This window comes from Penicillium malachiteum, assembly GCF_028827825.1.
Source record: "Penicillium malachiteum strain IBT 17515 chromosome Unknown utg000001l:1.0-8184562.0:1.0-8186909.0, whole genome shotgun sequence".
Classification (NCBI taxonomy): domain Eukaryota; kingdom Fungi; phylum Ascomycota; class Eurotiomycetes; order Eurotiales; family Aspergillaceae; genus Penicillium; species Penicillium malachiteum.
In genome coordinates this window covers 3,991,347-4,012,511 of record NW_026643094.1, presented here as the reverse complement: position 1 = coordinate 4,012,511, position 21,165 = coordinate 3,991,347, and the positions used below count along the sequence as shown (strand labels likewise).

At 47.4% G+C, this 21,165-nt stretch overlaps 11 protein-coding genes across 11 annotated transcripts; 7 read left to right on the top strand and 4 right to left on the bottom strand.

The window, feature by feature from the left end:
- Positions 1–628: 628 nt before the first annotated feature.
- On the top strand, positions 629–1,351 carry N7483_001517 (uncharacterized protein; the record flags this gene model as incomplete). The annotated part of the gene is made up of 1 exon (XM_057084954.1): positions 629–1,351. One exon carries the CDS (start codon positions 629–631, stop codon positions 1,349–1,351), a length of 723 nt encoding a protein of 240 aa, XP_056951103.1.
- A 948-nt stretch (positions 1,352–2,299) lies between these two features.
- Positions 2,300–2,752, top strand: N7483_001516 (uncharacterized protein; the record flags this gene model as incomplete). Its single annotated transcript, XM_057084953.1, has 2 exons — positions 2,300–2,521; positions 2,585–2,752. The coding sequence occupies 2 exons, from the start codon at positions 2,300–2,302 to the stop codon at positions 2,750–2,752; spliced, it is 390 nt and encodes a 129-aa protein (XP_056951102.1).
- Positions 2,753–3,519: 767 nt separating this feature from the next.
- On the bottom strand, positions 3,520–4,375 carry N7483_001515 (Fructosamine/Ketosamine-3-kinase; the record flags this gene model as incomplete). Its single annotated transcript, XM_057084952.1, has 2 exons — positions 3,520–4,253; positions 4,312–4,375. The coding sequence occupies 2 exons, from the start codon at positions 4,373–4,375 to the stop codon at positions 3,520–3,522; spliced, it is 798 nt and encodes a 265-aa protein (XP_056951101.1).
- A 500-nt stretch (positions 4,376–4,875) lies between these two features.
- N7483_001514 (uncharacterized protein) lies at positions 4,876–6,399 on the top strand (the record flags this gene model as incomplete). Its single annotated transcript, XM_057084951.1, has 3 exons — positions 4,876–5,491; positions 5,554–5,576; positions 5,617–6,399. The coding sequence occupies 3 exons, from the start codon at positions 4,876–4,878 to the stop codon at positions 6,397–6,399; spliced, it is 1,422 nt and encodes a 473-aa protein (XP_056951100.1).
- Positions 6,400–7,379: 980 nt separating this feature from the next.
- On the top strand, positions 7,380–8,914 carry N7483_001513 (O-methyltransferase family 2; the record flags this gene model as incomplete). The annotated part of the gene is made up of 5 exons (XM_057084950.1): positions 7,380–7,559; positions 7,615–7,744; positions 7,857–8,038; positions 8,084–8,546; positions 8,604–8,914. 5 exons carry the CDS (start codon positions 7,380–7,382, stop codon positions 8,912–8,914), a joined length of 1,266 nt encoding a protein of 421 aa, XP_056951099.1.
- An 837-nt stretch (positions 8,915–9,751) lies between these two features.
- Positions 9,752–10,408, top strand: N7483_001512 (glutathione S-transferase family protein; the record flags this gene model as incomplete). Its single annotated transcript, XM_057084949.1, has 1 exon — positions 9,752–10,408. The coding sequence occupies one exon, from the start codon at positions 9,752–9,754 to the stop codon at positions 10,406–10,408; it is 657 nt and encodes a 218-aa protein (XP_056951098.1).
- A 477-nt stretch (positions 10,409–10,885) lies between these two features.
- On the top strand, positions 10,886–13,056 carry rscE (uncharacterized protein; the record flags this gene model as incomplete). The annotated part of the gene is made up of 3 exons (XM_057084948.1): positions 10,886–11,014; positions 11,071–11,619; positions 11,683–13,056. The coding sequence occupies 3 exons, from the start codon at positions 10,886–10,888 to the stop codon at positions 13,054–13,056; spliced, it is 2,052 nt and encodes a 683-aa protein (XP_056951097.1).
- A 480-nt stretch (positions 13,057–13,536) lies between these two features.
- On the bottom strand, positions 13,537–15,454 carry N7483_001510 (uncharacterized protein; the record flags this gene model as incomplete). The annotated part of the gene is made up of 2 exons (XM_057084947.1): positions 13,537–13,708; positions 13,764–15,454. The coding sequence occupies 2 exons, from the start codon at positions 15,452–15,454 to the stop codon at positions 13,537–13,539; spliced, it is 1,863 nt and encodes a 620-aa protein (XP_056951096.1).
- Positions 15,455–15,675: 221 nt separating this feature from the next.
- On the top strand, positions 15,676–17,717 carry N7483_001509 (ATP-dependent helicase IRC3; the record flags this gene model as incomplete). Its single annotated transcript, XM_057084946.1, has 2 exons — positions 15,676–15,966; positions 16,023–17,717. The coding sequence occupies 2 exons, from the start codon at positions 15,676–15,678 to the stop codon at positions 17,715–17,717; spliced, it is 1,986 nt and encodes a 661-aa protein (XP_056951095.1).
- A 313-nt stretch (positions 17,718–18,030) lies between these two features.
- On the bottom strand, positions 18,031–19,520 carry N7483_001508 (class I SAM-dependent methyltransferase; the record flags this gene model as incomplete). Its single annotated transcript, XM_057084945.1, has 9 exons — positions 18,031–18,064; positions 18,118–18,579; positions 18,638–18,793; positions 18,852–18,959; positions 19,020–19,030; positions 19,084–19,123; positions 19,177–19,187; positions 19,244–19,351; positions 19,410–19,520. 9 exons carry the CDS (start codon positions 19,518–19,520, stop codon positions 18,031–18,033), a joined length of 1,041 nt encoding a protein of 346 aa, XP_056951094.1.
- Positions 19,521–20,267: 747 nt separating this feature from the next.
- On the bottom strand, positions 20,268–20,565 carry N7483_001507 (uncharacterized protein; the record flags this gene model as incomplete). The annotated part of the gene is made up of 2 exons (XM_057084944.1): positions 20,268–20,340; positions 20,441–20,565. 2 exons carry the CDS (start codon positions 20,563–20,565, stop codon positions 20,268–20,270), a joined length of 198 nt encoding a protein of 65 aa, XP_056951093.1.
- Positions 20,566–21,165: the final 600 nt, after the last annotated feature.

Genomic DNA, 21,165 nt, shown 5'->3' with positions numbered 1-21,165 from the left:
CACAGATATCTTCCAAGGATAGCAGGGTGACATGTATTGGAGCGGACTTTATGCAAGTGCCACGTCAAAGACACCCGTATTTCATGCTTTGAGCCGGGGGGCCTTATACGAGCGCCGGCTTGTCAACTTCTCTTGGTGGTGATCTTCATCGGGGTCTGTTTTTGGCCCAAAATGCAGGTTCTTCAACCATGCAAGGCGCAGGGTAACTTGACCCGATCGCACGCCAATCAATTTGAACGCCCCGACCCTCTTGGGGCTGAAATATCACTTCATTTCCAGGGTCTTGCGACATGACCAATCATGAAAGATGAAAAACGGGACTTGGCGGAGGTAGCTCGCCTTGGCGGATCGAGGATAGTTTAGAGCGATGCTATTCCCCACTAAGTGGACCGCCGGGAGAGTGTTTGTATAGCCTTGCGGCTTAAAGATGGCATGGCTTTGAGTCACTAAAAATAAGCGAAGTTCAACTAGTGCCGTAGCGTGAATTGAGACTGGAAAGGGTGATTTTTTTTGGGTTTACTGCTAGTCAGTCGGATATTAAAAAGAGAGATATTTCCCCCCTGTCTTTATTCAATTCAAAGTCTCTTATCCTCCATACTCAGTACCTCACCAGTATATACCTCACAAAATGCAGTACTCCGCACTTTTCATGTCCACCCTCGTGGCCTTGGCCTCTGCCCAGAGCGGTACCCCTTCTGCTACCTCCGGAAGCTCCGCCACCCAGAGTGCTACTCCCAACACCACCCTCTCATCAAAGACCACTGGCACCCCAACAAGCTCCGCGTCTTCTCAGAGCACCACTGTTGTCAGCATCTTTGAAGCTTACGAGAATGACAGCGGCGCCGACATCAGTGTCTCATGGTACACTAGCCTTGGTGCCAGTATCGCCGGCATTAATGCCGACTACACCACCTACGCCGTGGACTGCATGAGCGACGCAGCTCTCTCTGATTGCAGCATTAACGCTCCCTACACCATGATCGCCGGTCCTACCACCCTCAGCTACTATAAGGCCTTGCCTGTTGACATGGAAGCCTACGATGCTACCGTCACTGTCACCCAGGACGTCGCATGCTCCTTCACCCACAGCACTGAATCTGCTGTCTGCACAGAGACAGAGTGGGTCTCATATGCGGGCGAATCTACCTCTACCACGACTACCAAGTCCTATGCCACCAATGACATCTTCTACATTCCCATCACCGTCACTGCTGGCCTGGACAAGCTCAACTCGCCCCAGGCTACTGAGACTTCTTCCTCCAGCAACGCTGCGGGTGCTCCTCATCGCCCCCTCGCTACTGCTGCCCCTCTAGGTGCGGCTGCTATCTTGGCTGTGGTTGGTCTGTTCTAGACAATTCCACCTGCTTCTTTTGCATTTTCGTTCCCTGCATATATTAATTTGATGTATTTGGATACCATAATACCTTGATAGCCTCGGACTATTCAAACGCGCTCAATGATACCAACAATATTATTTTTATAAGTTGAACTTGTCCTCAGACCACTGTAAATCAACCTTATGCTTGCCCAGGAAAAGGAAACACAAAGAATTCGGGCGAAAGTAGAAAAAAAAGAGACAAGGAAGATATAAATTCAGCCCAGGAACTTACCTATGGGCTCGTATGCAGATGTCCTCCAGCTCTCATTGACCTATTCTTTTTACGGTTCACACCTCTACTCTTCAATGTTTCACCACCACCACCCTCCTCCTAAATACTGGACCTTGACCTCTTCGAGATCTTGGGATCTTTCATGTAAATTTAAGCACTTGACGTCCAAGGTTCAACTTGAAGTTTGAATTTTGTACGAACTTGTTTGCCACCTGGGCAGTGAATTATATCCTTACTAGTAGGCCCCAGCCTTGCAAGCCTTCCTATAAGTACACCTGCCCACTGGCACCGATGACCGACTCGAAGCTCTATCTAGTACGAACCCTGGAATGATGTCGCACTGCAAGTTAGGCTGTCAACTGATGAACTAATTTAAGCTAGTAATCATTCATCCGATACTCTAATCCTTAGTGGAATGATCACTCCAGAGCTGATCTAGGTACACGTAGACTCGGAACTTTTGAAAATACCGAATGCGGCATGGCTGACGGGCCGAACGGATGTTGCCGCGCCCACACTGGCATTTCTTGTGAATGACCAACTTGGCATATGCAGCTGTTTCTCTCCACCATCAATCTGAGTATGATTCAGAGTCCAGCCATTGAAACCGCAGTGATTCTGTAACGCCAATGTTCAAACAGAGAGACAACCTTAACACCGTTTGCTTCCAGCCTTTCCTGTCCGTCATTATGTGCAATGAATGTCCCTGGCTCCTTTATCCCCACATAGACAGTCTTGATAGCGCCATTGAGTCTCAAAATCCTTGTTGCGCACGTCATATTGCCACTGAGTTGCTCGTTGCATGGCTCCATAGTCGTGTAGAGGACGGTGTTTGGTGGAAGAACTTCGTGGATGCGTTCTTCAGGGATGTTGTGAGTGTCAGCAATTTTGATGAAACAACACTGCTCGGCGTGTGTGGTGCCTGGATCTCCCTTATAATCGCGAAGGTACTCCAGCAAATATCCTGTTGATAGGACCTTGCCTTAGTCGGCATCAACGAGTACGGCCCCGACACAGAACTTGTTCTCCGCTGGTGGGGACTTTTGGGCTTGAGTGAGTGCGAAATCCATGAACGCTTCGTGATCTCCGATGCCAAAGGTTGGATTCATTTTGATCTTAAACATGACCAGTTCTTTTTCTGATTAAAAAAATCAACAAACCCCCCCTTGAAATTAATGTAGGACGTGGTCAAGAGTTGGAAAAGGACAAAATAGTCTAGCGTCACTGCGGGGTTTCGACTGAGATCCCTGGCGGTTCTGTAACTTGGAATTTGAAATATCACACATGCATCTTCAAATGCTCGACTGCCAGAGCGATTCAAAGGGTTGAATCCAGGGCTTTCAGGATCTATACTAACCCTTGAGAATTCTGATTTTATCTCAAATCATGAACTTGACATATATGCCGCGACACTGTAATTCTATAAAGACCACTGGCAAGTACTACAGAAACCTTGGAAGACCCGAGTTGATATCTATGAGGAATTCATATCACAACCGCCGGCGGCACTATCACAAGGCCTTCTCCTTACTGACCATATCGCTCCACTAAATCTGTCATCACATCAATAACCCTGTCGTAATTGTTAACTGCTATACTTGGTAATGGAGTCAGGTAGCCTCACTGGGTGCGTAGTGCTGCGTTTTCAACAAAAAGCGCCGAGACATGAGTGTCAAATCTCCTAGCTGGGAGTAAGCTAATGTGCGACACATCTTCAGTCATTAGAACACTTCGAGGTTTCTTACAATCTGTATAAATCTAAGCGGCCTTCGAAGTCTTCTTTCGGTATTGATATTCCAGCAAACGTGGTGTATGCAGCCACATACTCATCCCAAATCTGTTGCAAGGTGGGCGCCATTGGCCCAGCTCATCTTCATGCACATCATATTAGCTTCCATATACTGCTGGATTATGTCGTCGTCCGTCGTCGTGACTCACATTCATGGTGTGCAAAGAAACCACATGCATCAAAAACAAGTGGTCGGTTACTGTCAGTCTCAACGCCCGAATTTCCGTACCAGAGGTCGCCGTGAACTAGTGATGGTTTGATGACTCTGCCGTTGCTCTCAAGCGGACGTAAAAGTCTTGGCATCACTCTTTCAAACAGCACGCATGAAAGCTCGGCAAGTTCTTCGCTAGGTCCTTTCATCGCTATCTCCAGATCAAGTGCCTGTCTCATACTCTTTGCGAAGAATGTCTCCCAGCTATCTTCCCATCCAACAAACTGGGGTAGATTTCCTGCGTAAGTCGTAACATGGAATCCAAATTTCCCGGTGGGTGAGATACTCTTTTCATGTAAAGCGGAAAGCAAAGCGGCAAAATCAAGAGGGTCAGGCATCGAGCCAGGTATACCTCGGTCAGTCAATTCTCGGAATTCGCAGAGGAAGAAATGAGTCTCCGGTGCTCTATCATACGAGCCAAAAGCTATGGGGTTTGGGACAAAATCCGGCACAACATCATATATCGCTTTCATTGACTGATATTCTCCTCTTGTGACGCTTCTGCCCAGCTCTTTCAGAAACACCTTTATAAAGAAGCACTGGAGTGTGCCATCGCTTAATATCACGTTGATACGACCCGTCTGACCCCAGTGGCTCGTCCCATGCTTCTCGGTGGAGATGACCTGAAATCCTTTTGGTAGTTCTTGTCGCCTGTCAGTCTCATATTGGTCTTTTTGTCAATTCAAAGGTTCATAACTCACCTCGGAGCACAGCTGGATCGATCTCGCTGTCCCCAGCCCCGAATCCATTTTCTCCTGCGTCCATGTTGTTAGGCTTTTAATTCCAGGCTAATATTGTTGTGCGTGGCCTGATTTGAGTATTTTTTTTTCAATCAATGTTGCCTCAATCGTCGAATGTTCTCAAGAGAGAAGAGTCCTAAGCGCTGTGCTTGAGAAAGTGAGGGGTACAATATTTCAGGTTCAATATAGTGACAATTACTAATTAGTTCGCTTTTTGTTGGTCTTTGAGGTTAATCGCCTTAGTGGGGCTCACTGACCAGGAGCTCAAATGCCTAAAGCTCAATGAAACAACCTTGGAATCACTATGCATGTTCAGATTGTAGTAGGAAAACTATTGGATCTAATAGGCCCCAGGATTTTGCAAGGCCCCATATATTGGTGCCTGATAACCCAGGCACCAACGATAATATTTCTCCCCATCCCCTCACGTGATCTTATCAACTTCACCACCCCAGAGCTCGGAGAATCATTTACCCGAACCATTTACCCGAGAAAAGGATCATTTACCCGCCGGTTATTATCGACATGTCGACCCTATCGAAAAACATTTGGTTGCCGAAAGACCTTTGGCAGAGAATCGTTGACCAACTCAGAGATGACCGTTCACCAAATCATCTCAGCCACCTGATCCGGACCTGCAAGTGGTTTCATGAAAATTTTGTCCACTTATTGTACCAAAATCTCCGATTTTTCAATAAAGGTGATGCAATAGCCTTCGGCAATGCTCTACTTCGACAAGAGGTCAAGGATCTTGTCGAGGAAATCCGCCACGAGGATACAACCGGTTTCTTGGATTTCACGGGCCGTTCTAACCCTTTTTTTCAAAAACCTCCAACTTTGACAAACTTGAAAACCCTCATCTTGAAACGGGGGCTTGGATGGAAAGACTACACCTGGTATGGTCGGGCGGAGGACCTTCTACATGATGCATACATGCTTCCTGATCGGGATTGGCCTCATATCTTCCGGGAATTCAAAAGATCGCTTTCTCCAGACGGCTACATGGAGGATTATGACGAGGACCCTTTGGGAATTGGATGGGAATACTCTAATATTGAAGTGCAGCTCGCGAATTTAGGGAAGAGCACCTTTTTCTGCCACAGGCATCTGAGTAATTCGCTCTTGACCAATCTACGCATATGTGAGTTTATATGTCTTCCTTTTTCTGCCGGTTGAGCGTATTGAGATTCTGATGCTAAACAGGTCATATTGGTGGTGCCCGTTCTGTTCTTCAATGATTCGATTTTCACTCTACCTCATCTGTAGAAGCTCTGCATCGCTGATGCTGATTACATAGAGGAGAGCTGGGAAGATTCGCCCGAGCCTCATTCCATGAAGGCTTTGAAAGAATTGACGCTTTTGAACTGTCGTCGCATCACTGCCCACAGCCTCCAAAGGATTCTATCGTATCCAGTTGCGCTGAAAAAGTTTTTGATGAGATCCCCCTTTTACGGTACTCAGGATCCTGTAGCATATGATGCTGATGAGGGCTATATTGAAGTGTCTCACATCATATCCGATCACCAGCGTTCTATGGAGTCAATGGACCTGGACATCTGGCTCGGGACGGGGTATGGAATGGACCTTGATGGCTTGCATTGTCTCAAAGAGTTGACTGTCAGACCCTACTCCATGACGGATCTTCATTGGGACGATAATCCTCAAAGATTTGGCGATCTTCTATCCGCATCTCTCATGCAACTAACATTGCGATTTGAGGAAGGAGCCACCATCCGCCTCCTACCCCTGCACAATTCAATCCAAAAAGGCAGTCTTCCTGAACTTCGGACAGTGTCTTGCATAATACCTGACGACTTAGAAGATTTTGAGTTGATCGTTGCTGAGGTTGAGGGTTGGAAGGACCGATTTAAAGCCCTCAAGGTGGATCTGATAGCGATTATCTTCCAATCCCTGATGCGGGCACCAGACTGGGACGCCTGCCCTTGCGAACACCCAAATTTCAATTACCGAAACCGAATTGATGAGAAACCAAGTTGGTGGCCTTTCTTGTTTGAAAATCCACGCCTCGGACCCTCCAATCAGTGGTGAAGATATCATTGAGGCATTGAAATGATTTTGTCTCACGAGACCCTCTCAATTTTGAAACTACACAGCAATTATCTGTTCATAGTGAATTATCTATGTATAGATATCAATTTTCAAATACTAGTAGCTCTGATCAAGGATTTTGAATCGGAATTCCAAGGTTCCAACTTGAAGATTTCGCGATGCCTGGGTCCCAGTGAGTAGTAAGAAGTCCGATATCTACATGCCTTCATCCCACTCCTTTCTTGGAAAATTTGCAATGATAGAGCTCGCATGATATAGTAATCCTTATCAACTATAAAGTTTGTAGTGCTACTGGCAGCCTCGTGGACTGAGTACTGCTAGTATCTCCTGGCTCCAGATGTCCGGCCCCGGGGGCGATGCAAAATCGAGTGGGTCTACTACTAGTAACATAAATACCCACTGGCACTTCCAACTTCGAACTTCAGACTCGGTCTCGGACAATACTTTCCAATGTTTTTCTCGTACTCTATATTGCTTCAATGGTCATCGGATCCATACTGCTCTCCCTGATGTGAAATAATTCTGTCGCGCAGCCAGAACCCCAATGGAAGCTCTTGCCCTGTATATTTTCAGGGGGATGGGGTGACATCGGGAGTGGATATGACAATGCATGCTAGACCGGGGTCTGGCGAGCTAGCAACGTCGGCTTCATGATCGGGATTCTGGAGACCCAATCGAAGATCGCGTGCATACGTATGCAATTTTCCAGGATCTCAACGTGGAGCATTCTCACTGCGACTGGTGTTTCTAGATATGATTAGCCCTCAAAAATCCCTTAACTCATCCCCCACTCGAGTTGCAGCCCTGGCGCAATATATAGACTCTCGGACTCGGACAGTTCATGCACCTCTGTTGTCGTCACGGTGCTTCGCTGGCTGATATTGACTTTCATTCGACGATCCTATCAGGTGTGACCTCGGGAGGAAAAAAGGATCCAAACTGAGACCAAACAATCATTTATGATGTATGAGTCCGAGGGAAACAACTTGTCGATTCTGGCCGAGTTCACTGCCTTGGCTGGCAGCTTACAAGGATCCAATCTCAATGAGGATGTTCGCCTTAAAGCGTCGGCTGTTACTCGTAGTTTACTCTCAGCCTTGGAGTTACCATTCGAGAGAATCATGCAGGATGTGGTCATGGTGCGTCATTCAGGATCCAATCACAACGTGTGCGCCTAGGTGACTGAGAATGCAGAATCCACCAACTCTGATGGCCATTAGAATGGGTGTCCAACTGGAGATTTTCACTCAGGTCAGCCAGAATCCAGAAGGAATCACTTTGCAGACCATTGTGGAGAAAACGGGGGCCAGCCCCATCCTTGTTGGTAAGTCCCTGCTTTTTGTAATAGAATGCCGAATGCTCAAGTGACCTATCCGGAGTTAAATAATCAACAACATTTCCATGAATGCCCTGGTCATTCGCCGTTGTACTTCCAGATCATCAAACTGCAAAAGATAACATAATCTGTGCTGATAATATGATCTCTCCTCAAAGCCCAGATTCTGCGGCTTCTATGTGCTGCCGGGTATGTCAAGCAGCACGATGCACAGACATTCAAGCCCTCAGCTTTGACTATGGCAATGGCAGGTCCAATGGCGGAAGCAACAACTTGAGCCTGGTAGGTTGACTGATTTCTCGCAATCTATTTTTCCTCCATACTAAGAATAAACTAGTTTTGATATTGGAAACCTCTGCACCACCAAAGCTCCAGAGTTCTTTCGCAAAAAACAACAATCATGTTCTATCCTCTGTCAAAGATACGCCGTTCCAACTGGGCTGTAACACAGAGTTTAGCTATTTTGAATGGCTGGGTAAAAATCCTGATCTGGCCAGGGATTTCCACCAATGGATGACATTAAAGCAAAACGCCACGCCAAGTTGGCTCGACTGGTTTGATATTGAAAACCACCTGGCTGAGGACTTCAATGCTGAGGCTTCAGATGTTCTCTTTGTCGATGTTGGTGGCGGCGAGGGTCAATATGTACAGGGCTTGAAGGAAAAATTCCCAGATGCCCCTGGGAGACTAATTTTACAGGATTTGCCCCAAGTCATTTCCGCCGTCGATTCTCCCCCTACTAGCGTTGAGTTGGCCAGCCATGATTTCTTTACAGCTCAGCCAATCAAGGGTAAGACATAATTTCCAATTTTTAGGGAGAGAAGACATAAGTTGACAGTCCCCATAGACGCCCGCGCATACTTCATGCACTGGACTCTACACGACTGGCCGGATGAGCAATTTCAGTCTATTTTGCGACATATTGTGGATGTCATGGAGCCTGAATACTCTAATTTGATAATCCATGAAACGATTATTCCCGACACGAATTGCGATCTACCATCGGCTTGCATGAGTGTCATGATGATCATACAAGTTGCTGGTTTTGAGCGTTCTGAGAAACAGTGGCGGGAACTGCTTGAATCGGTTGGACTGTCCAAGGTTGTTTTTCATCAGCCTCCCATCAGTGGTGAAGGTATCATTGAGGCAATGAAATGATTTTGTCTCACGAGACCCTCTTAATTTTGAGAACACATAACAATTATATAGAGAGAACTTGAATGGTCTTTAGATATCAGTATTGAAATACCTATGATCAAAATCCCCAAACCAGAATCCAAGACTAACCTAGTACTAGATCTACTCATTTTTCCTACTATCTAAATACATATTGAATTTACTTAATTCCCTAAAACTGAGAGTTCATGATAATAATTATCAAGAGATGTTCTGAGAGCTGAGTCTCTCACTCTATTTTCATTCTACTCTCATTCTATCCCCAATCTACTCTTAATCTACTCTTACTCTGCTCTGAAATACTTCTGAGTCTGTATCCACTATGTGCCTTTGTGATGAGTATAATCTATAAAACTTACCTTACTCTATACCTAAGGAGATAGGATACTTATCACCATTAAATCCATACATTTTTTGATCGGAATTAATACATGTATTTCCGAATTCCGAATTCCGTTCATTTCACGTCTGTAGTGACCTCTCACAAACAGTGTCTGTACCTGGGCCTTTGATACCCATTTGTCAGCAGTGCCAACCCGAGATGGTATGTCTGAATAATCATGGTAATCACAAGGTAACAAGGATTTGAAACATTATCTATTACCTCCATTAATTGGAACAAGCAGAAATTGGTGTGAATAAGCAGGAAGGATAAACCTTGGAACACAGAAGCAGAGAGAAGAAGACTACAGAATCTTGTAACATGGTTCAGCTTAAATACTTCATCAATCCCTTCTTTCTGGAGTACTATTCTTCATCAGAAATCCTCTTCTCTGCCTTGTCTACTACGCAGAAGCCTCTCACAATCCATATACTACAATGTCTCTCCAGCCCATTAAGCTTTACGGCCATGGACCTGGTCCAAATCCCTGGAAGGTCGCCATGGTCTTCGAAGAGCTCGGCATTCCCTACTTCACCGAGAATGTTGAATCTACCGATTTGAAGAAGGAGCCGTATGAGTCGGTCAATCCCAACGGCCGGGTCCCTGCTATTGAAGATCCCAACACTGGAATCACCCTGTGGGAATCAGGTGCTATCCTCGAGTACCTGGTGGAAACATATGACAAGGACCACAAGATCAGCTTTGTCGCTGGCTCGCAGGACTATTTCCTTGCGAAGCAATGGCTGCACTTTCAGATGTCTGGCCAGGGCCCTTACTTCGGCCAGGCTGTCTGGTTCCAACGCTTCCACCCTGAGAAGGTTCAAAGTGCTATAGATCGCTATGTGAATGAGATCCGTCGTGTCTCTGGTGTGCTTGATCGCTTCTTGGCTGACAAGGAGTACCTTGTTGCCAATAAATTCAGCTATGTCGACCTTGCTTTTATTCCATGGTTTGGTCTTACAAGACTGTTCAGCCTTGATCTGGAGAAAGACTTCCCTAATGTTGATGCTTGGCTCAAGCGTCAGCAGGCTCGTCCAGCCATTGACAAAGCTCTCAAGGAGCGTGATGCAATCATTGCAGCAATGCAGTCTTAGACGACCCTGGAAAGCTTTGAGCAATGGGCAGAGATATCCATGTAATGTCAACTTGATGAGATAATTTGAATACAATCATGATTAAAGGAAAATCCATTGAAATAGTAGAGTGAATGTTCATCTAGGTAGCATCTGGGGGCAGTGAATTGTGAAATGCTTTGTAAAGGGCATAGGCTAACCCAAATTGGGAAAGGCGGTCAACCAAACTCTTGGCGAAACCCGCGAGTTTTCCGTAGTCGCGACATCCACCTCTCCCCCATTTGATCACGCTTCCGGTGCAATCAATCCCCCTTTACCTGATTGCCCGTTAGATTGGGCCATTTATTGTTTCGTTCAATTCAATTCATTCGGTCCGTCCTCAGGGATAAGAACGCGTCTTGAAGCTGCTTTGTGTAAAACTAATTGTGGTGCTCAACAACAGACCAGGAGTCGACCATCTGTCGCTCGCGACAGCTACTTCGTTTGCTTGACTTCATCATGGACGACACTTCAGTTAACCCCGCCTCAGTTTCTGAGGCTGCCCAGTCCATGACTGGCTCAGATGCTGCAGACCTATCGCACGCCGGTTCTGGTAATTTGCCCCCTCTCGCCATCAATGAAAGCTGTGTCAGTTACTGACAAGATAACAGAGGCGCAATCACGCCAGGATTCCCCCCGAGAAGAAAGTTGAGAATGCCACCGGATCTGATAACCCTCTTGATGCCCCAGCCTCTCCCAAGCCGCAGAATGGCGACGCCGAGCCAGAGGATGAGGAAATGGGAGGCACTGAAACCGACACCAAACGCGATACAGAAGGATTAGAGGATGCCGCCGGAGAGTCGCAAGCTCCCGCCGATGCTTCTGAGGGCTTGGAGGATGCAGTTGGTGAAGATCAGGCCGCACCAACCAAGGCCTCCCTTGAAGTCTCCGCCCGCGATCACCTTGTGACTCAAACCCACGCTATCATCCTTCCCAGTTATGCCAATTGGTTTGACATGAACACCATCAACCAAATTGAGAAGAACGCTCTCACCGAATTTTTCAATGGCCGCAATCGCAGCAAGACCCCAGCTACATACAAGGACTACCGTGACTTCATGATCAACTCCTACCGATTGAACCCTATTGAATATCTGAGTGTCACTGCTTGCCGACGTAACCTGTCTGGTGATGTCTGTGCGATCATGCGTATTCACTCTGTCCTTGAGCAGTGGGGCTTGATCAACTACCAGGTAAGCAAGCCCGTCTGAACTCTTGGTTTTTATGATTAGACGCGCTAATCACCAGTCAAAAAGGTTGACCCCCAAACCCGACCTTCTAACATCGGCCCACCATTCACCGGCCACTTCCGTGTCATTGCGGATACTCCTCGTGGTCTGCAGACCTTCCAACCTGGCCCGAATCCCATTGTTACCGCTGGAAAGGCTCTCCCAGCTACCGACCGCGCAGCTTCTTCCACTCCCGCACTTAAGGGCGAACTCAACCTCGACGTTCGTCGTAACATTTACGACCAGAAGGCTCAGGACATTCTCGCCAATGTCGAGAAGCAGACGAACGGCGAGCCGACAAATGGAATCGATGTCCAAGAACCCCGCAAGAAGGTCCACTGCTTCTCTTGCGGTATTGACTGCACCCGATCTCGTTTCCACTACACCAAGGCAGCCCCGATCTCAGCCAACGCGAACACGCCCGACACCAAATACGACTTATGCCCCAACTGTTTCCTTGAAGCCCGTATGCCCTCCAGCCACAGCGCTTCGGACTTTGTCAGAATCGAGGACAAGACGCACTCACACGCCGCTGACAAGGATACCCCGTGGTCTGATTCCGAGCTCCTGTTGCTCTTGGAGGCCCTGGAGAGCTTCGATGATAACTGGGACCAAATTGCCAACCACGTGGGTTCTCGTACCCGCGAGGAGTGCGTCATGAAATTCTTGGCGTTGGAGATCGAAGACAAGTACCTTGATGAGTTGCCCGAGATTCGAGCTGCCCCCGGTCGCGAGCCTATCAGTGCATCGCAAAACCCCATTCTGTCTGTTGTCGCATTCCTAGCCCAAATGGCAGAGCCTGCCGTTGCTGCTGCTGCTGCTGGCCGATCCGTTGATGCCATTCGCAAGGAGCTCCGTGCTCGGTTGGAGAAGGGCGATGGCAAGACTCAGGATTCTGTCAAGGCCGAGGATTCGATGGAGGTTGACACTGTTTCTGAGAGCGAACAGCAGGCTGAGAAGGCTAAGGAGTCCGTTTCTACCATTGCTCTGGCCACCTCAGCCGCCCGTGCCAGTGCTCTTGCATCACACGAGGAGCGCGAGATGACCCGACTGGTTGGTACTGCGGTCAACATTACCATGCAGAAGTTCGAGATTAAGTTGCAGCAGTTCAACGAGATGCAAGAAATCATTGAGGCCGAGCGACGTGAGCTGGAACAGGCTCGCCAGCAGCTTTTCTTGGACCGCATGGCTTTCAAGAAGCGGGTCAAGGAGGCCCAGGATGCCTTACAGGCTGTCAGTCTGCAGGGCCCCAATGAGCACACCAACACCATGCTCGCCAGTGCTGCTACTGCTGGCATTGGAAACCACTACAGCTTCCAGCCTGTTGGTGGTGATGCACGAGTTGGTGCTCAGCCTTTGAGCGCCGAGGCTGGCGCTGATTACAAGACCCTCGATCTGTAACTTCTCCTCTCAATACATGTACGATATTCCTCATGACTGGGTGGAGAACGGGAGAGCGAGCTGTTGTCTGATGCGTGATCTTGGTGTTTATGATTTTTTTTTTCAGTGTTTCATGGCTAGGAAAAGGCGCAGTTTCTTTTTATCTGCTGGCGTTTGAGTCGATTTGCCCTCCATCCGAGCCCAGATTTATCAGATAGGTGTTGTTCTTTCAAGGAGATTGATACCGGGTTTCAGGGTGTTTTACCTATTTTCCCAAATGTGTTTACCATTTTTTTTCTTTAATCATATCTTATCTTTTATGATGACGGTTTTCGGTGTAAAATCTTTAATCTTTTCATCAAATAGGTGCTTATATCTTACATTGGGTATATGTACATTGGAAGGACGCCTTCTGCCTACTAGTAGGTAGTATCTATGAGGTTCTCAAGGTTCTTGCATCTAATCAAGCCGGCCACTGGCAGTGACTGAAGCAGGACTTGATTACTCCGAGTCGTCCACATCCGAGTCGTCAACGTCCATCTGGCCTTCAGAATCACCAAGTTCGATGGGAACTTTACTCCTGCCCATTTCGTCATCTTGTGGTATTTCTTCCTGTTCCTCCTCGGAAGAATCCTCAACCTGAATAACCTCAGTGGACAGAGGCCCCCCTGGCCTTTTTCGTTGGTCTCCTTGGTCGTTCAATATCCTCCTCTGTAATCTCATCGTACATTGACCAGCGTCTCTTTCGTCGATTCTCAGCCAGTTCATCTTCAAGATCCTGTAAATCATCGCCATACTCCTCCCACTCGCTACGGTAGATAGTACGCTCACGCCAATCAACCAGGTTCTCTCTCGTTTTGCGTTCGATGTAGGGTTTCCGCCCAACGAGACTTGTTTCATCTTCGTCTCCTGCGATGGGAATGTTGAGGTGAGATGGTGCGGGTATTTCCAGCATGTCCCATAGTTGTCCTTCTTCGCGGCGATTCTGTGCTAGATCGAGAAGATCCGCATGTTCCTCTTCAGGTTCCAGGGGTATCTTGCTCCACTGGATGGAGGATTGTTCAAAATGGTATGGGGGTTGAAATATCGTAGTGGAGGGGGAGACTGGTTTTGGTTGCCCTGTCTCGGCTTTGGATTCGTTGTCTTCATGCTCATCGTCACTGGTAGACTCTTCATCGTCCGTGTCCGAATCATCCGTTTCGTCTTGGTTGCGAAGAATATCCTCCGCTTCATCGTAGCTGATGAGCCGAGGTTCCCCGTGTTCATCTAGATCGTCTGTGATGGTGATGCGATTTCGTCGAGACACATCCACAAAAAAACCCGCCCGATCGTGTTTCATGTTTAATACATCGACAGCAGCTCTCACATCTCGTTTTCGAACGACATATCTTCTTGCTCTGCCGATTCCACTCATAGCACGTAAGCGTGCCATAGCGAAGAAAATAGTCGATTGCATCAGGCGTCGGGTAATGCTCATGGTAAGTGCGTAAAAATCCATAAGCGCATCGCCATAAATTCCTGGCGATTCCTTCCTCGATTTCACGATATTAGTCCAAGAATCCTCAGCTCGATGACCACCGAAATTCATGAAAAACTGTGCCGAGAGCTGAGGCCACATTGGAACATTCAGTAAATTCGCAGCATGATGGATACTGCCACGGAGAGGAGGATTGATTTCTTTAGCAACCAGTGCTTTCCCTTCAGTCACGCCAATGAGCGCATTCTCAGCATACACTGATCGACATGCGAGTTCTTGATCAATATCTTCCCGCATCACCAGTCCCTGCGCATATCTGTCCAGCTCTTCGCAACATTCCTTGCTCAGTTCAATGGCAGAAGGAATATCGCCCATGACAATTGTGTCAATCTTTGGCTCGAGGATATGCTGGGATTCCAGACCTCGGTGAAGAAGACTGAGGTAATCCGCTACCTCGACTTCTGATTTCGTTCCAATCGTAGCAGCCATCTGCCTGATCCCATTCTTCCCCTTCTTATCGAGGACCTTGAAGAGCAAATGTTTTTCTCTCGAGGTCCAGCTAACCGCACCGTTCTGTGTCATGGAGTATTGCGCTTCGTTGGGATTCGCTCTAACAGCCGCTACATCGTAGATGTATTCGTCCAGGAGATCTTTGTATTGCGCCAAGGAGTTTGGGTTCAATTGGGTGACCAGTGCATCGAGCCTATCCCAGCGGCTTTGAGAAGATTTCGGTTCTTCGAGGTCATTCTGTGGCTCTGGTACTGGTACTGACACTTGTGCAGTAGGTCTGATCTGCACCTGGACTTCGGGAACGTTGGAATCGAAAGGATCATGGTGGGAGAGAGTGCGCCGTTGGCGCTGGCGTCCGCGATCAGTTCGGAGGGAGAAATCAGAGTCGGAGGAATCGTCAGGTTCAGGTTCGTAAGAGGGAGATCTGCTCATAATGGGAGACTCGGAGAGTCACAGCACAGTCCGATGAACCTGAGCGGAAACATTACAGCTGTACCAGCGAGATCAAAAGGGGTTCTCTATGCGACTGGAGAGAAAAAGCAAAAAAAAATTCAAAGTTGATAGATACATTGAAAAAAAGTTGACGCGGCGGACTTCCGCCTGTACCACCTTATCGCCGATAAGAGCATGTTTGCACTGTTTGTGAGATTTACATGGCGACGGAGCTTCATCCTCTTTCGACTTGCTTTGCTACACGCATGGAGTTCATTCGAAGTTTTGGATTGCTGTCGATCTCGAGGATAGGGAGGAGGCTACCAAGCAGACCTCCGGTGCTTCATTGTCGGCACAATGTACGGCTGAAGTCGACTTTGCCTCCCTCATTACCGGGCTCCAGTATTGTTCTCCGTGACTACCAGGAGGAATGTATTCAGTCAGTGCTGAAGTATCTGGGCGAAGGCCATAGACGCCTCGGAATATCCCTAGCCACGGGAGCAGGGAAAACAGTTAGTACAAACATCGTCCTGAACTATTCACCGTGCTAATGAGGTCCTCTGTATAGGTTATTTTCACACAACTTATTGATCGAATTCCTCCGCGCGATGCAAGAGCGACGAAGACCATGATTATTGTTCATCGACGGGAACTGGTTGAACAAGCAGCGAAGCATTGCCGCCTTGCCTACCCAGACAAAACTGTGGAGATTGAAATGGGCAAAAACGTAGCGACGGGGCACGGCGATATCATCATCGCATCTGTACAAACACTCGCGCGAGGGCGTATAGGCAGATTCGACCCTCGAGCTTTCAAATTGATTCTAGTGGATGAGGCGCATCATATCGTGGCACGTTCATACCGCGATGTGTTGGAGCATTTCAGCCTCAATGAACCTACCCTAGGTGCACCGGTACTGGTTGGAGTCTCGGCAACATTTGCACGGTTCGATGGGTTGAAGCTTGGTGCTGCGATTGACCACATTGTGTATCATAAAGACTATGTGGACATGATCGGTGACAAATGGTTGGCAAATGCAGTTTTCACGACAGTCAAGTCCGAGGCGAATCTCACGAATGTCAAGAAAGATAAGTTCGGGGATTTTGCCCTTGGATCGCTTTCAGAGGCTGTTAACACTGCCAATACGAACAATATCACCGTTCGGGCATGGCTGGCCAATTCCGAGGGTCGGAAATCCACATTGGTCTTCTGTGTGGATGTTGAACATGCCAAACAACTAACAGCGACGTTCCGTGACCACGGCATTGACGCTCGCTATATCACTGCGACCACACACAAAAACACTCGTTCTGAGCAACTCGATGCTTTTAAGAATGGGGAATTCCCCGTCTTGTTGAATTGTGGGTTGTTCACAGAGGGCACTGATATCCCGAACATTGACTGCGTACTACTGGCACGACCAACCAGGTCAAGGAACTTGCTCATTCAAATGATCGGGCGTGGCTTACGACTATTTCCTGGGAAAGAAGATTGCCACATAATCGACATGGTCGCATCCCTTGAAACTGGAGTTCTATCAACTCCGACCCTTTTCGGTCTCCATCCAGATGAGGTTTTGGATAAGGTCGGTGTGAACGAAATACAGGAAGGTCGCCAAGAAGAAAAAACTGCGGAGCCCATCAACACTACACCTGAAGATGAAACAAATGACAACGTAACTCTGAAGTTCACCAGATACGATAGTGTCTACGACCTCTTGGAAGATGCACAGTCAGAGCGACACATCAGATCCCTCAGCCAGCATGCCTGGGTACAGATAGATGCCAAGAAATATCTTCTATCAGATTCATCAGGATGGTTAACCATCGCAGATGGGGAAAATGGGTTTACAGTCCACCATGTCCTGAGATTTAATGACCCAACATCTGAGAAACTCCAGTTCACCCGTCCACGACTGATCGCATCGGGTCCGGACCTGGAAACCGCCGTGCGAGCTGCAGATACATTTGCAGCAGACAAATTTGAGAAACGATACATTTCATCCCGACAGCCCTGGCGACAAAGTCCTGCTACCTCAGCGCAGATTGCAATGCTGAATAAAGCGCGGATCCGCGATGGTCAACTGCGCGTCGGCGATCTCACACGGGGACAAGCGGCTGATATCATTACCAAGCTGAAGCATGGTGGCAAGAAGCGATATAAAGATATTGCGGCTAAGAAACGCAAGGTGCAAAAGAAAGAGATTGCTTTGAACGAGCTGCGACAGAGGACTGATGTCAAGGTCGGACCATTGCAAGGATGATAGCAGTCTAGATGGACTGGGTCCTGTACGCCATGCACAGATGGGTGCTCTCAAATGTAAAATATTCCAAATCCTCTGCCTATTGTATAATTAATATTTTATATATTTTGAACTTATCTCCATCCTCCACAGATCCCATAGAAATCATATAAATCCCTCAAGTCGGAAGTAAACCGAAGTGGAGACCAGGACTTCAAGTTCCGCGAAAAGAAAAGTCGCTAAAATCAAAAAGAGTTCCAGACCCAAGCTTCGGATCATTGATACTACCTAGTACATAGTATCTCAACCCAGACGTATGTACTGGGTAGATCATCTACCGCAGTGGCTTTCTTCCGTAAACAACAACCCTGAACCCAGTTAGCATAATCAAAGTCCTCCAAATACACAACTGAAAACTCACTCCTTGCAGTAAGAATGATTATTCTTATCTCTCATCTGCTTCGTCACAGTAGCATTAAAGATCTTCGAAGGTTGTTCACCCCATCCAAGAACACCAGTTTGCAGTCTCAATCCATAAGACTCAACCGCAATCTGGGCCATAGCAAGCTGGAACTTCCCCAGCTCCTTGAGATGCGGATCACGCGGCCAAGGTGCATATGGCAAGAAATACATGAATTGCTGCACGTCTTCGAAGCCAGCGCCAACAAGCCAATCTCGGAGCTTGTAGTAGACGTTTAGGTCTCGACCAATCTTGTGTGAAGCTACTTCAAGTGCTGAGAGATATTGGAGAAGTGGAGAATTGGGTTCCATGGAGCCGTCATCACTCCAGGCCCAAAGGGCACTTTCTTGAATCTCAAAGTAGGCGCCTGGTTTGAGATGGTCGTATATATTGCGTAGGAATTTAGACCAATCGACGACACATCTATGAGGTTGTTAGGATGATCATGCTCAGTGGAATGAACCTTAGGACTGGGTCTTACCCTGATAGTAGTCGTGCATGGATGAAATCGAAGCTGTTATGTTTGTACAACCACTCTGATTCATAGTCTTCCACGATGAACTCCACGTTCGGTGTCACCCAGCTTGGTTGAATGGCACTAAGATCATTTCCAATGACATGAGCTTCGGGGAATTTGCTAGATGTTGATCATTAGTCAAATAACCTCTTTCTTTTAGTCATAGACGGAAAAATACTCCGCCATGTCCATGGCCCAAATGCCTGTGCCAGTCTCTAGATCCAAGACCTTCTGAGGATTTTTAACAGGTGCTTTATAAAGCTCGCCTCCCAGTAGTAGAAGCCAGCTAGGTAAATGTGAGTGTCATTCAACTTCAACTTGAAATAAAGTGCACGGATCTACTAACATATGGTGGGCCTAGGTTTGTTAGTTAAGCTCACACGGGAGATGTAAATAGTGGAGGCAAATACCAGGTCCATGCGGTCTTGTTCTTGTTCATCATTCGGCATCCTGGATCTTATTAGCGAGGAGTTAATAACCGACTCCAATCATAAGATTCATACATGTAATTCCCCTAGGAGCTGTTAATTTTGGCTTTTGACTTCTGAATAAGTGGGAACTTGAACGTACTGCACGAGGGCTATGATAACGGCGCCCATTTTCATACTCGTAATCGAAAACACTCGACGATAACGAAGTCATGTCCGATCCCTCGGTACTGAATTCGCTGTCTGGGTCCTGATTTCGAGAAGCTTGTCAGATCGGATCAATTTGGAATCATTCATGCGGGTCGTACGCTGTCGAAATTATCAATGATAATTGGCCTCTGTGCATTAATTGCAGTTTCTCCATCATCTAACAGTTCCTCTGGACGTCTGGAAACATTGGGATCCGCAGTAGGTTCCATCTTTTCCGCTCTTATGAAGTCTGGAGAGAGATGGGTGAGATGAGACTCAGTGGACTTTTTTCGATTTAAGAGAGTTCAAATCCTGAGAGGCAACGAAAAGCAGTCTTGTGAGCCAGCAAATAGATGCAAGAGGAGCCGATGAGAAATGTGATCTATCATCATCTGCCATTTTTTGCTTCTTCCATACGGTGAGTTGCTGCACGAAGCCGAATCGAATCGGCTCCACAGTACAAATGAAGTCCATACGGAGTAAGCGGAAAAGCCTTTTTGCATTTTACGCGCGCGCACTCGACATAACCATCCTAATATGCCCGGATTTTCCACAGAATCAAGCCAATCATGATTTCTTCAGCCCTAATGTTCCACAGCTTCCTACGAATCCCCTCCCGGACTATGCATTGCCGAACAAGATATGGAGTAAATATCACATACTACGATTCCCATGAAACCTTCTAGCTGCAGCCGCTTTGACCCGGGTTCGACGGGCCGTCCATCCTCAGCCCCCGAGGGGCACAGAAATAAATTCAAATATTGTTGATTCCCCGCACATGCAAAGAGTTCGGAAAAAGAAGTCCACTAAGCACTATTGACCCGATGGTTTGGGTGTCCCCTCAAATACTCCCTGTTCTGTCCTTCCCTCAGGGCGTCCAGCTCATCTTATACGACACAAGCTCAAACTCTCCAACTGTCGAGTAACCTGAATATTAGACAGGTCAAGAATATGACGAGTCTCCGAGAGGGACAGCCTCAGCCGGAAAGTTTAGAATTTTCGGTTCCAAGTCTTTGGGACATGGTGAGGAGGAATGCGCCCATCATACAACTAGGAGAAGGAATCAGATGTGTAACAATGAGCACAGAGAAAGTTTCCTCAAAATCCCGCATTTGACCAGGAGAACAAAAGAACGAGGTGTCGCACTTACCTAACATTTACGGCTAGCTCAGAGGACCTCAGTCTCTCGCTCAATGTCTCTAGATTGGCCATTCTAGCAAAAGACGACTGCATGAATGAAAGTACTGACCCACTGACAGCTGCATAGGCAGACATGATTACTCCCACATTTCACAGACAGTTATTGAAAAGTGACCTGATTGTGCGCTTCCCAAAGACAAGGACTCATTTGTGCTTGTCGATATCAAGATTTAAAGGGGCCTCAGAATGTGCAAGCAGAACCTTGGAAAGGTGACAGGTGCCAATGGGGTCAAGGTGCGACAGGTAAGTGTGAATTTTCTGATGTCAGATGCATAGATGAAGTGCTCCACGACCAGTATCAGGATTTCAGCTGACATGATATCCAGATGCCGGGTGCAGGTGCGGGATTGAGTCTAGGCCTTAGAGCGAGGTTGGTCTCGGGCTTGAACTCGGGCTCTGGAACCGGGTCACGCATTTAAATGCACAAACAACTTGGAATAATCCTAGGTGAAAAGTGGCGATGGCCGAAACATTTGGAATGTCGCCAAAAGTACTACCAAAGAGAAGAGGGGGAAGGAGAGAGTCAATGAGAACTCCTGAGGCGAGCGATGCAGATGAATGAAGGGAAGCTGAAACAAAGTTATGGTTGGGCACGTGCCTTAAAAACGTGGGCCAGCATCAATTCACAATCAAGACGAGATGCCAGTGACTAACATGAAAGAAGACAAATCATGC